This window comes from Haliotis asinina, chromosome 7 (genome assembly GCF_037392515.1).
Source record: "Haliotis asinina isolate JCU_RB_2024 chromosome 7, JCU_Hal_asi_v2, whole genome shotgun sequence".
NCBI classification, from domain to species: Eukaryota; Metazoa; Mollusca; class Gastropoda; order Lepetellida; family Haliotidae; genus Haliotis; species Haliotis asinina.
The window spans coordinates 14,607,706-14,622,278 of record NC_090286.1 but is presented as its reverse complement, the minus strand read 5'-3'; the positions used below and the strand labels follow the sequence as shown (position 1 = coordinate 14,622,278).

The 14,573-nt window shown below is 43.0% G+C and overlaps 2 protein-coding genes across 2 annotated transcripts in view; both read right to left on the bottom strand.

Moving 5' to 3' along the window:
* Window positions 1-14,573, bottom strand: part of LOC137291418 (peroxidasin homolog) — a 203,084-nt gene that overhangs the window by 158,341 nt on the left and 30,170 nt on the right. The window lies entirely within an intron of this gene.
* LOC137291420 (regulator of telomere elongation helicase 1-like) overlaps window positions 1-14,573 on the bottom strand; it is a 94,545-nt gene that overhangs the window by 79,159 nt on the left and 813 nt on the right. Inside the window, exons 2-6 of the mRNA XM_067822754.1 lie at window positions 11,315-11,432; window positions 4,172-4,400; window positions 3,587-3,671; window positions 2,185-2,266; window positions 1,502-1,562 (exon numbers count right to left, since the gene is read on the bottom strand). Of these exons, the coding sequence (XP_067678855.1) occupies window positions 1,502-1,562; window positions 2,185-2,266; window positions 3,587-3,671; window positions 4,172-4,400; window positions 11,315-11,416 (559 nt within the window). The 5' untranslated portion in view covers window positions 11,417-11,432. The remainder of the gene's footprint in view (window positions 1-1,501; window positions 1,563-2,184; window positions 2,267-3,586; window positions 3,672-4,171; window positions 4,401-11,314; window positions 11,433-14,573) is intronic.

Below are 14,573 nucleotides of genomic sequence, written 5' to 3'. Positions count from 1 at the left end.
CACTGCCTGGTCCCGCACACAACAGCTGAGGTACGCCAATCTCAGGTTGTAGACTGCCCTGTTCCTGTGTGCCAGCCTGTGGAGGTGCGCCATTGCCGGTCGATACACCTTAGGGGATAGGTGCATGCTGTCCAGCTGGTGCACTTTGTCCAACAAGTGCACCTTCTCCAAATAGGTGAGCCAGTGAAAGATGAATCTAACATCCTCCGGTTATCATTTCTCATAAGCAACACAGGAGAATCTTCTGCTGACGCACCACACAAAGGCACACTAGTAGGAATGCCAGACAATTCAGGAGTAAATGGGACAGTTTGGCCCCCCAAGACTTCCATATTGTTGATGTATAGACAAAACTCTCCTGTGAAGTTTCTGTTGTGAAAGTCTCTTTTTCAAAGCACACAATAAGCCTTGAACAAGTCAGAAGATAACACGGCACACTCTGCACACATGGAATCACAAATGCTCTGACACCGAGAGAGCGGGTCCTTGTTCGACTTGAGCCCGTGACAATTTACACAAAGAGGTCGGGGCATTGTGTGCTAAAACACAAGCAGAAAAAAAAATTAATTACAGAGCGCCGAAGGAAAACATGTAGCAAAAGTCAAAGTACGAGAAACAACAATTCACTGTCAAAAAAGTACAAAATAATGAGAACACAAAGCCTCCCTCCCCTACCCTGAGAAGGAGGAACAAATGAAAGAGATATATGCCTGCCATGAGTCCAAGATATCGTAGCAAGAACCAAATTTCAAGGAATCCACTAAAGAAGTGCGAGAGCAGAAAAATAGCGAGCGAAAAAAAAACCCCAACGACAACTAAAAACACAACATAGTAAACAAATTTTGACAACAAGCCAAAAAAAACATCTGCAGTCAAAGAATAACTACAGTACAGAGATCTCAAATCCACATCTGGTTCAGTACACAAATAAGAAAGGAATGACTTTTCCATGTTAACACATGAGAGACTGCCATGACCTTACCAGTCACCCCGGATGTCTTCAAACGAACCACCTTGGCAAGTGTTGGGTTAGCAAACTTTCAATCTTGACTTCTGCAGTCTGTTTTCAAAGGATACAGCAAGTATGTATATGATGATGATAAGAGGTAAGTAAAAAATTACTCTTCATAAACTAGTTATGACTCGTTAATGTTAATGTATGGCACATGTATAACTATCTTAGAGCTAAAACTGCTGCAAAAATCTAGGCCCTGCCCCTGAAAGAAGCACTATCACTATTTTTATTAGTGTGGAAATGTCATGCAAAAATTGTGGGCTTTTCATCCGGAACTCCAAAATTACCGAAAGGCATCATTCATCACCAAATCTATCTATGTACCAAGTTTGGTGAAGTAACATTAAATGGTTTCTATGTTCCACTTTGGAAAAGCGTATTTGCATGGATGGACAGAGTCCTAGATAATACCATGGCAAAATGTGTTCGAGACATACCTAGTGGTGCCAATGAGGCTATTACTGGATGGGGATGCTGTATACTCACCATCCAGCACATTGTAGTAGTGGCATCTTCTTGCTTGCACCTTGGCCCTGCACATGAGCACCTACAGAATACACAGAGGAACATAGCAAAACACTACAAACATGGCAGGAGTACAAGTAGGAAAATCCTGATTTACAAGTAGTAGAAGAGTATGGCTTACACACCAATTGATCATTCTTTCATTTGTCAAAGAGAAAGTTGATAAATGTCAAGATATTTTTGACAAACCTGCAGGTAGTGGACAAATTTCAGGATATTCCACACAAACCTGCAGGTAAGTGGAAAGAGGTCAAGATATTACACACAAACCTGCAGGTTGGTGAACAGATTTCAGGATATTCCAGACAAACCTGCAGGTAAGTGAAAAGAGGTCAAGATTTTCCACACAAACCTGCATGTAGGTGGACAGATTTCAGGATATTCCACACTAACCTGCTTGTAAGTGGAAAGAGCTCAAGATATTCCACACAAACCTGCAGGTAGGTAAAGAGATTTCAGTATATTCCACGCAAACCTGCAGTTAAGTGGAAAGAGGTCAAGATATTCCATACAAACCTACGAGTAGGTGGGCTGAGCAGACAATATTCAGAGAAACCAACAATATTGTGGATACTGTGGAAAATTGTCAGTTTATTGAAGATACAGAACTCACTACGTTGTTCACAATGTTGATCTACTGTTACCTTAGATGTGTTGTTTGTTTCCTTGCTAACTTTCTCATCAATACACAGCTGCTCCCTGGACCCCAACACACAGGAGTTGACCCTGTAACAGAACCACAACACACTTTACAGCTGGTCAATGGACCCCAATACACAGGAGTTGACCCTGTAACACACAACCACAACACACTTTACAGCTGCTCCCTGCACCCCAATACACAGGAGTTGACCCTGTAACACAACCACAACACACTTTACAGCTGCTCCCTGCACCCCAATACACAGGAGTTGACCCTGTAATACAACCACAACACACTTTACAGCTGCTCCCTGCGCCCCAATACACAGGAGTTGACCCTGTAACACAACCACAACACACTTTACAGCTGCTCCCTGCGCCCCAATACACAGGAGTTGGCCCTGTAATACAACCACAACACACTTTACAGCTGCTCCCTGCGCCCCAAAACACAGGAGTTGACTCAGTAAGACAACCACAAGACACTTTACAGCTGCTCCCTGGACTCCAACACACAGGCGTTGACACTGCAACACAACCACAACACACTTTACAGCTGCTCCCTGGACTCCGACACAGGAGTTGACCCAGTAACACACAACCAAAACACACTTTACAGCTGCTCCCGGGACTCCAACACACAGGAGTTGACCCTGTAACACACAACCACAAGACACTTTACAGCTGCTCCCTGGACTCCAACACACAGGAGTTGACCCTGTAACACACAACCAAAACACACTTTACAGCTGCTCCCTGGACTCCAACACACAGGAGTTGGCCTAGTAACACACAACCACAACACACTTTACAGCTGCTCAGTGGACTCCAACACACAGGAGTTGACCCTGTAACACACAACCACAACACACTTTACAGCTGCTCCCTGCACCCAAATAACACAGGAGTTGACCCTATAACACACAACCACTACACACGTTACAGCTGCTCCCTGGACTCCAACACACAGGAGTTGACACTGTAACACAACCACAACACACTTTACAGCTGCTCCCTGCACCCCAATACACAGGAGTTGACCCTGTAATACAACCACAACACACTTTACAGCTGCTCCCTGGACTCCAACACACAGGCCTTGACACTGAAACACACAACCACAACACACTTGACAGCTGCTCCCTGGACTCCAACACACAGGAGTTGACCCTGTAACACACAACCACAACACACTTTACAGCTGCTCCCTGAGCCCGAAAATACAGGAGTTGATAATACGTGAATGAATAGTAATTAGTGACCTTTTTCTCACAAACAGGAAAACCTTGTCCAGAGGCATGTTGTTCCCACCCCACCCTGTGTCACATGGTCAACTGACGAGGTCATTGGGACTTTCCCGGAATCCGTGGCGAAGTGACTGCTGCTGCTACTGAGGAGACTTACGTGTTGTATGTGGTCCTCTTCAGCTCCTGCAGAGCCTGAGACAGCTGAGAATGTGTCCGAGATGCATAGATGACCTTCGGGACCACTACAATGAACAATGACTGTTTTCAGGTGGAGTCATGGTGAAAGGTATACATGGTGAAAGTTATGCAAAACTTTATCAACACTTGAATATTATCCTATTACCTAAAATTCAGGATCAAGGATGAAATTATGTTGAAAACATTTACTAAATGAACACTAACTATTTCACATTCATAAACATTGACACTTCAAGATGACAGTGAAACAGTATATATAAAATACAGTATGAACAAAGTACATGGAGAACAGGACATTTTATAACAGTTGTAGTTGAATTAGTTTTTGCATATAACTGGAGAACAGGATATTCATCTATTTCTAAAGGTTTATAAAAGTGAAATACCATTTATAAACAAAAGCATAAACAAAATAAATAACTAGAGACAGGATATTATATTTTTTCACTCATTTTTTTCGTAAGACTTTCTTTCCAATTACCAAATAATTTACTTGTAAATCAATCCAGCTATTCATGTTTTTGTCACACAAATACATACACACCATACTCATTGGTTCCCCATGAAGAGCCAGACGATTGCTGAAGATTGGAGGAGATTTTCTTCATCAAGTCATCTTGAAGATTTTCCTTATCACCAAATAATGATGCCACACCGATCTGCTTGTTGAGATGAACTTGAGCCTTACGACCTTGAAGCCATGCCAGAGAAGAACACAGAAGGCACAAGGTTTTGCCTGTTCCAGTTGGACTCTCCAGAATACCATGTTTATCCTGGAAAAAGCACAACCATTAACTTGAAGAAAATTTTTATCATGACATGACATAAACCAAAAGTCACAGTGTTCTGTAAGCTGATTGGTCGAAAAACGTGACCTTGGAAATTTTAACTATAAATTGTATATCTATATACTTATCCTATCTCACACTATGCAGTCTTCCTCTCTTCGACCCAGTGTGGAAACGTGCTGTCAGCTAAGTTGAATCAAATCTTCTTGGCCTCTGACCACCCAACCTCTGCCCCCGCAATAGACGCCTGTCAAACATCCTGCACGCTCAGCCAATCACGTGACGCCCTCTACTTGTCATTCTCTTCTTGGAGCTTCAAGTAATCTGTGATGCGGGGAAGGAAGGGTGGGCAGTCAGTTTTTAAACTTATCCTACCTCAAGTTATGCATTATCCGACAGTTGGCTGGAGGGCGCAGATTACCCTCTGACACACTGTACATGCTAGGATGCATTCCACAAGGAGGCCAAGAGTAGCACCAACTCCTGATATGCTACTCCATACTTGTGATGGGTTGCTTCGGAAACCCCTTGGCTTACACGGCACAAAAACTCAACAGGGAGTGGGCGGTCCTGAGTAAATGTGGTTTCAGCAGCAACTTTTGCTAAGCAAAAGGACCCTTTTGGCAAGGAATTAACGTCACCGCCCCACAATTTATCAGGAGACCCCAGTGATTTGGCATGTCCCTGCTTCGAAACTACACCCCCCATCCCCCCCACCCTACAGACACACGCTGGACACGGGTGAAAGGAGGAGTAGCCTGGATGCTCAACTAGTTTAACGTTCGGTATCGATCTCCCTACTTACCAAGGTGAGAAAGGACCTAGGAGCAAACACTTCAAAAACCGTTAGGTAATCGGAATTCAACGCTTCACTGACGTGATTGCTCTGAAAGTAGAGGTCAATGAGCAGAGTGTTAATCATCTCTGCACATAAACAGGACTACCTGCACAGTGTACCCAGCCATGGGTATGACAGTTCACCATGCCCTAGTTCCCTAGGTGTGAACGATCTAGCCCATTTGAACAAAGTACATACAATATGGATAACATCGGTATCATTATGTACATAGCAAGACCAAGAACGCGGAGATGCTTATCGGCGTAGACGGGTCGACGACACCTGCTGCGCCAGGACCAATTGACCGAATTGATGAAGGCATTCGACGTCTGTGACTGATACATCCCGTAGGTAATGAGTGGCACAGTATCTGACTTCCAAAAGCAATCTTCCATAATGACTTGCAGTGAACAGTTCCTTTGGAGTGCCATGGTGGAAGTGAGTGCAACATCTCATGAGGCTTTGCGGACGAAGGTGGTGGCCACTTCGCAAAGGTGTACGCTTGCAGAATTGTGGATCTCAACCAGAAAGTCTTTGGAAGCCGTCGAAAGCGGGATGAAGAGCCTCTTGCAAAGTCTACAGCAGACCTTAGAGGCGGCTAAGAATATCCTCAATGCACGAAGTGGGCACAAGGATAAATCTTCAGTGTCTTCTGGACCCAGGATCGATGACAGCGGAAGGATACTGAAGGTACGATCCGGCTGTCCCAGCAACTGGTTCTTGGCAAGGAAATCCCACCTTAAGCCTAGGAACCCTCTAGCATCTCGAAACCTTTCAAAGCGTACCTGTAAAACATCCAACGCATGTAACTCGGATACACACAGCTGTAGCCAAGGCCAGATGGAAGAAGGTCTTGAAAATGACATGCTCAAAATCTTTCCCAGTCAATGGTTCATATTCATTCAATGTAAGATGAGCCAAGACAACGGACAAATCCCAAGCTGGGGCTCACAACTTCCATGATTGATCCGCTAATTTATACGATCTCAACAGAGACTGGAGGTCAGGGACAGTAGACAACTTTACTCCCAACACCGCTGCAATAACTGTGTTGAGTGCGGTTACATTATGTAAATAATGTAGCACCCTTCAACTTCTTAGTAGACCATAGGTGTTGAAGATACCCTGCAACCATCTGTGGCAATGCTGTCGTGGGAGACATAATGTCCTTCCCTCTGCAATACGACTCGAAATTCTTCCACTTGCCATCATAAAGCAACCTCGTGGATGTACGATGTGCTGTTGTGATGGCAGTAGCGACACATTTAGAATAACCCTTGGTCGCTAATGACCGACGCAAATGTGCGAAAGGTGCAGATGGAGCGTTAGTGTAGACCAGTGTAGTTGATCGGAATGCGGATGCACCAGTAGATCTGACCAAACGGGAAGTGGCACTGGATCTGGATCAGCTAGCTCTCGAAGATCTACAAACCAACTCCTTGTCGGCCAAAAGGGCGTGACCAAAAGCACTGTCATCTGTCGAACATACATGAGAAGCACATGTGGAAGAAGGGCCGCTGGCGGAAATGCGAAAGCATTGAGACCGTCCAATGGAATTGCAAGGGCATCTGGTCCCCAGGCTACGGATCCGCAATCAGAGACACAAACAGCGGTAGTTGATGATTGAACAGGTGTATAGTTAGCTCCGTCAGCAGGAGGCAAACAGCCCTGAGCCGCCATGGTTAATGAGTCTAATAGGTTGAAAAACTGTTGAGTCCACCTCAAAAGTTGGGTCAACCCCGTCGATCCCATCCGATTGATGTACCAAACGACCGCTGCATTGTCTGACCTTATCACGAGAGGCAAACCTCTCAGTTGCTCTCACCAATGAGTGATCGCAAAAATTACTGCCTTGAGTTCCAAGACATTGATGTGGCAAACACGATCTGCAGGAGACCGCTGCCATGCCACTTGCTGATCGAGAAGGTGAGCTCCCCACCCGTGTAGTGACGCATGCACATACAGGTGGAGAAACGGCACCAACGGCTCTAAACAAACTCTGCTGCAAACATTCGATTCTTGCATCCACCATTGTAGATGAGAATGAAGCTCAATCGGTAACATGATCAATACAGACAGGTCGCCCTTCCTGATATGAGGAGCAAGAAACATTTGCAAGGGTCGAAGCTGAAGCTGACCCCTGAAAGTGAGATCCTGAGCAGACGACAGTAACCCCAAAAACTCCTGCCATTGCCGGAGCATACTGGGTGGACACAAAGCAAGGGATCAGTTCCAACTTCTTTAGATTCACCAACCAGCCTAAATGGCGAAGAAGCCACATCGCAAACTCCAAGTGAAGTAGCAGAATGCTAGGGTCGTCTGGATGCAATCGTCCTTGTAAACCTCAAACACAATTCCCCTTCAATGCAGTAATTTGGTGATCGGCTTTGTGACCCCTGTAATTAGCCACGGGGCCAAATTCCAAACGGGAACACAAGTCATTGGTAGTGAATGCCTTGGAGCACGAATTGCAGAATCTTCCGATGTGTCGGGCAAATCGGAATGTGCAAGTAGGCATCCTGCAAATCCAAACTGACCATAAAATCTCCTCGTTTGATAATAGCCTTGAGCAATGCTGCAGACACCATTCGAAAACTGCGGTATCGTCACAATAGACGCCAGACGCAATGAAGGTTGTGGTTGTCATAAAACGACCATACATGGTGGCGATGACGATTTGCCTACGTCCCATGAGGCCTCCCAAATTGCTAAGATTAACCAACTGTCTCAAATTCTCACTCCGGTGTGAGTCCGAGGCCTCATTCAAAAAAGCTTCATCTGCTGATTTCGAAGATGACCGTCTAGCAATTAATTTGTCTCATTCTTTCCTCAACTTTTAGGAGCAGATTTCCCTTCTTCTGCTCACCGACAACCTCTATCAGACAAACGTCTATTAACTACCTGCCGATACAGAAAAAGCTTGTCTAATCCTTCGCAATACGTACATCTGTTAGACCTATCACAAAAGTCTATGCAATCCACGCATTGATGGTCTGCCACTGAGAAGTTTCTATTACATTGACCGCAAGGCCAGACATTATGATAAAAGTAGGCAACGTATCATCCGAAGACGTACTACGCTGTGATAGCAGTTTTTCAGCGATCCACTCAAGCAGTGCAGACGTATCAACTGCATCAAACTTCCAACAGAACTCAAAGAACCATCTGACGATGGAGATGGTGTAGCCGATCGCCGAAGTCTAGCCAACTCTTGAGATGCTGTAGTCTGTGACGTGGTTACAGGCAACGAGACGGGAGTCACCGGATCCGGACACCAAAGCACTGTAACAAATCGCAATACAAATCATCAAAGTCCATGGGCTGTGACGTAACTGCTTCCGATCCCAGAACCCATGAAACCGGTAAGATAGCACAGCAGTCGAATGCGGTACACCATACGTTGCTCTCGCAACACCTGAATACCCCGTCGAACAAGTAACTAAAGGCGCCCTCTCCACTGAAATAAGCACATAAGCACATGTGGAACTGACCCCAAAACAAGAGGTGCACTCCCGCACCCCACACTCCCTAAACCGCCTCCATTGGAGCGGTGATTCCACTCGGCACACCCGTAAACTACTAAAGTACTACTTGCCATCGGTGAATGGAAACACGCCGATGCACTGAACAAATCGGTTGGGAAATCACTGGAGTATGATCGACACAAGAAAGCGCTGAACCACTCGAAGCGGTAAAAGAACGCCAATTCGTCTGCTGAATCGACGAGTGATCTGGAATCGTAATGACCAACATCGGGCGGGAAATGACTGGTGGTTGAGAAAGCACTACCATGCGTGGTGGTGACAAAACTACGCTAGCGTCGCTTAAACTCCCCGAAGTCGACGGACACAATAACTGCCTGAGATCTTCTCTAAGATATGAATCCGATGCCTCCTGTAAAAAGTCTTCATCTGCCGACCTAGATGCAGAGTGTCGTGCCACCAACTTAGGGCGGTCTATTTTTGCCTTCTTAGGCGCTGAAGAACCATCTTCTGCCCTGCGCCTATCTCTATCTGACGTCCTCCTCTTATTCACTCACCGTTACAGATCAAATTCATCGTCATCTAATCCCATACACAAACTACATCTAGATGACCTCTCACACAAGCCAATCCAGTCAACACAAGAATTGTGCGAATCTGCCAACGAAAAGTTGCAGTTACATTCACCACAACGCTTACGTTTTTAGAAGTAATCTTCTCTTAGAAACACATATCGTCAATCACTAAATCAAGCTATCAATTCTCTCGCAAAACAACATGTCCAGCCTGTGGTGCGACAAAAAAGAGAATGACAAGTAGAGGGCGTCATGTGGTCGACTGCATGTGCAGGATGATTGACAGGCGTCTATTACGGGGGCAGAGGTTAGGTGGTCAGAGGCCAAGAAGATTTGATTCAACTTAGCTGACAGCACGGTTCCACACTGGATCGAAGAGAGGAAGAGAGATGCGTAACGTGAGATAGGATAAGTTTAAAAATAAATGATATTCGATTCCCAGCAACTGCTGCACATTGAGATGTAGAAACATCACAAACAATTGTTTTGTTGTGTCATCAGCAGTGGTGATCATTCAAATCATATTGTGACATGAAGCCAGATGGACATCACAAATGAGCAACTCCAGATGCTACCATGGGGACCAGCTGAAACGGCCAGTGATGACACTTCACTGCTGTACCTGTACTCGATGTAAAACAGTTCGTAGTCACTAATTACAAGATGCTAAGGACCACAAATACATCCAATGACAGTGGCTGGAACTTCTTGGTCTAATTCATCAGTCTGTACGAGTGTAAGAGACACTGGAGCTCAGGAACTGTAACCTTTCCCCACTCACTGTAGCCAAAACCATGGTAATAACAGACATATATGCAGCTAATGTAGTACCCTTGAGTTCCTTTATAAACTTTAAGTACTGAAAAAACTCAGCAATGACAACAATGGAAGCGAAAGTAGGGCCAAAATACCCCTGAACCTGCAGTAACCTTCAAACCTCTTCCACTTATAAAGGGATTGAGTGGATGTGATAAGTGCCGAGAAGATAACAGAGGCAACCAAACAAGAGCAGCCCTTGGCTATGACAGACTTCTCAGGATGTCCCAAATGTGTAGATTCAGCACCTGTGGGTAACAGTCTGACTGGAATACCTAGGGCAGTAACTCTGTCTGACACAGCTAGTCAATGTCAGTGTCAGCTGTCAGTGACATTCTTGACTCATGGAATGTGTTGCGCTGCGAAGCCTTAGGGGTCAATGAGATGAAAGAACTGGAAACTCCACTTTCAGAATTTGCCAAGTCTGCTGAGCCAAGACGATTTACGTACCAGACCACAGTTGAGTTGTCTGATTGTATTGTCAGCCTGATGTCTCAAAGCTCCTTTGCCCACTGGTTGATGGCTAGAGTACCGTATATTACCATGTATAAGTAGACTCGATAGATACACCGACCCCATAACTTGACCCCTAAAATCAGTGTCAAAATGATATGTTTCCGGCATAAACCGACACCCCCACCATGGGTCGTGGTTCAGCTCACACCAAAAACATAAGTATACTAAGTGAGAATAATATCAAATAAAGATTATACTGACCATTATTAAAAAAAATTGTCTTTGTTTTCCTTTCTATATCCACAATAATATGTTAACCCAACAGAATTAGAATTATAAACTATTTTCCCAATTTTAATGGAAAACAATTCTTGTACACGTGCTTCATCAATGCATCCACATGATTAAGTTGTCAAAGAGCAAAGTAACAATGTTTCGGGGAGATAATTAATCAAAGAGAATAAACTGAAGAATACAATCAACAACAGTACTCAAATGCAAAAATGTCAAATGTACATTATAAATTACTATTTCCATCTTTTTTGAGCGATTGTTTGCTGTAATTCAAGTGACATCTCAGCTTTCATCAACTCAAACTTGATGCTCAGGCATGATGTTTAATGCTAAAACATATGCATGAAGCATTTTTGCCACCGGTCCAGTTTTAATATCTGTGGTTACAAAATTCAACAGTTATTAACAGCACGACATTAAAAGTGTAGGGCTGCTTACCGTTTGAAGACATTCTATGACTTTCTCCATAAAAGCCTTCTGGCATTCATATGGTTCAAAGGGAAAGTCAACTGACACCCCTCGCACATTTAACTGTGTCATTCTTGTCTTCTCATGTCTGTAACAAACAAACACAGAGTACAAAAACATTTCAGCAAGCAAGGGTTCTACATTTATTTACAATAATTATCATGTCATTCAACATGCGCAGAGGATATATTTGATGTTTAATCTATGGCAGATAATGGTCCTTATCATCATATCAATAGTGCATGCGTTTTCCACATGTCACTGCAGAGACTCAGGCAATATCTTCTGGGTATATGTTCCGATAAATCTCCACTATACCCTGGACACATCTATATCTCAGCCCCTTCATGATGTTCATGAAAAGGTAACAGGTAAAAATGGTTAAAGGACAAAAGGGCCAAAATTAAAAAGTCAAAAGGGTCACAGAGTTAACTTTTAGAAAACAGTAAAATTAGAAGACATTCACCACATGTTGTTGCACGGTTTCTAATCCTTAACATAAAGGAGCATATCAGTGTTTATTTTATGAGTATAGTCAACAAACAACTGTTTGTGTAATGATTACAAGAGCTTCATACACTTCCTGACTTCTTCAGTTTGGGCCCTTTTGACTGCAACACATGAAAGTGTATGGTGCTTGCATATCTAGCTTTTGCCTTTGGACGAAAAACATGCATGCATTCTATTCAATGTTATTCCAAATTCTGAGGTCTTCTTTCAAATTACCTACTGTTAATTCATGAATAGAATGAAGGAAACATAAATTTCAACCACATGAACATTGGACAAGCACACCTAAAGTCTCATCAAATAAACACAAGCAAAACACTCTCAACCTTCTGGTAATGTTTGTCATTTTTTATCTCATGTTGTAAGGTATATTGTATAAATGGTATATATATATATTTATTTTGTTATGGATTTGATGTGAATGTACATTAGATGTTTGATATTACTCCAAGACCTAATGCACAGGTAGTATCAAAATCAGGTAATATGATACAAACACATTGTATGTCTTGACCATGTTGAATAATAGTGTTTGTCACTCAACAGGACTAGGCTTAATACAGCTTAAGGGGTCGTTGTTGGCATGGACACTACAGATGTGCACCCAAGGTATGTTTCTGTACACAGAAATAACCCTACCCAAAATCAAACCACAGAAAAGGACCAATGATCAGTCCATACTGTACTGTGTCATTTTCTTGACCGGAAGTGTCATATTGTTGCATTAGATACGCATTTGACAGTGTTACATATGATTTATGATATAGGATATATCCACACGCTAGTGCATCTGCAAAGCTCATATTTTTCCCTCGATCACTGGATGTCAATTTCAACATCACATCGTATTTCAATCTCAACTGCCTGGGGAGTATACAACTCTTGCTGCCACTTGGCGCACCTAGTTTACTGAGGCTCTCTCATCCTAACAAGGCCATTTACAGCTGGGTGGACTGGGACACATAGTCACAGTACTTTGTCCAAGTTCACTGCACGTTGCTGTACACACAACTAGGTGTTTGCATGTATTCATGTGCCCACCATCTGGTCACATACCAACAGATTCGTGGGTTCTTTTAATACCAACAGATTCGTGGGTTCTTATAAGTGCACAGGGTTGTGAACTGTACACTAGGGGTTGTGACAACATTGAAGGAGTCTGCACACAAAGTTGACTACAAGGTTTTTACACTCGGTCACAGGTGGGCTTGATCTCGACACCTCAACCTCACTGGATCACAAGCCTGGCACCTTAGCCTCACCAACCATGCCCAATATGCATTCACAATAAATATGTGGTATTGCACAAGACCACTCGCGATCAGTTGACAGGTTACAACTATACAGCTTGGAACAGGTCAAAAGGGCCAAAGGAATGTAAAAAGGGCCATAGCATAGGTCAAAACAATCAGATTTTTAGAAAATATTAAGATTAAAAGAAATATTCATTACTTCTTGTTGCAGTTGTTCTAATCCTAAACATCCTAACATATCAGAGTGACTCAGAGTTATTTTTTTTATAAATATAAGAGAAGTGAGGTGTTTATTTTATACCATACACCTGTTTGTGTGATGATTACACGTAGCCAGTGACCTAAGCAAAATTAACAGTAGTAGCTAAGTGTTTATGTTATGAGTTTCTGTAATGATCACAAGAGGTTTAAACAGTCATGGGGGTCAGTCAGATTGATCTCATGACTCTGTAATGATCACAAGAGGTTTAAACAGTCATGGGGGTCAGTCAGATTGATCTCATGACTCAGAATGCCATAATGATGATACCTGTGGTGAACTTTAAAGATGTGTGAATTGTGCACATTTGAACCACTTATAAATATTCAATCACATGTCAATTGTCCAGTGTATGATGATCACACTATACATTATTATTTTCGTTACTGTCTATATATTGGTACAAATACAAAATTCTAAGATGCTTTGGTGAAAGATCAAAGGCGCCGACATTAATTTATCAGATGATAACATGCACTTTTTTGCATTACGTCGCAATATGTTGAGGTCACTGTGCCATTCCAGGCTGCCCCTTCGTAATTGAACTTTTTTGCATTACGTCACAATGTAACTGACGTCACATTGGATGTCAGTTGCCATCCCACAGCCTCCCACAGTAAACTGCTTCGTCGCATCCCGTTTCTTGGTTTGCAGTTGCATCACACAGTTAACATCACTGGTGGAAACATTACGTTTATGTTTTCCGACAGATAAAATGTCTCATAGTTCCAACTCAAAATTTTACAGACATGGTAATGTTTGCAATGTTTACATTCCCATAATGCATTCGTGGAATGTCGCATGACAAGTAAGCTTCAACTGAATGTACTAATCTAAACTTCCGTTGGTAGTAGAAATGAGACAGTCATATTGCCTTGCATGGTTTAAGAGAATCACAGACCTAGAGAAGATATTTAAGCCAAACTGTTCATTTGTTTGTCTAAACGTAGTTGGCTAACACGTCAAAAGAACAGCGCGTCAGTTAGCCATGTGCAAGGATTCTTATTTTAGGTCACAGACACCGTCGTTTGTTTTCAGCAATAGATTAATCGAAATTAGGCTTAGAAATTATTGAATACAGCATCTTAGAAAAGAAATATAATGCATTCTACCACCATGTAATGATGTATAGTGTAATAAAGCAAAGACACGTGACATAAGCGTCCTCATGCTTTAATTATAATAGTTCAGGGCGAAAGTGTGATCA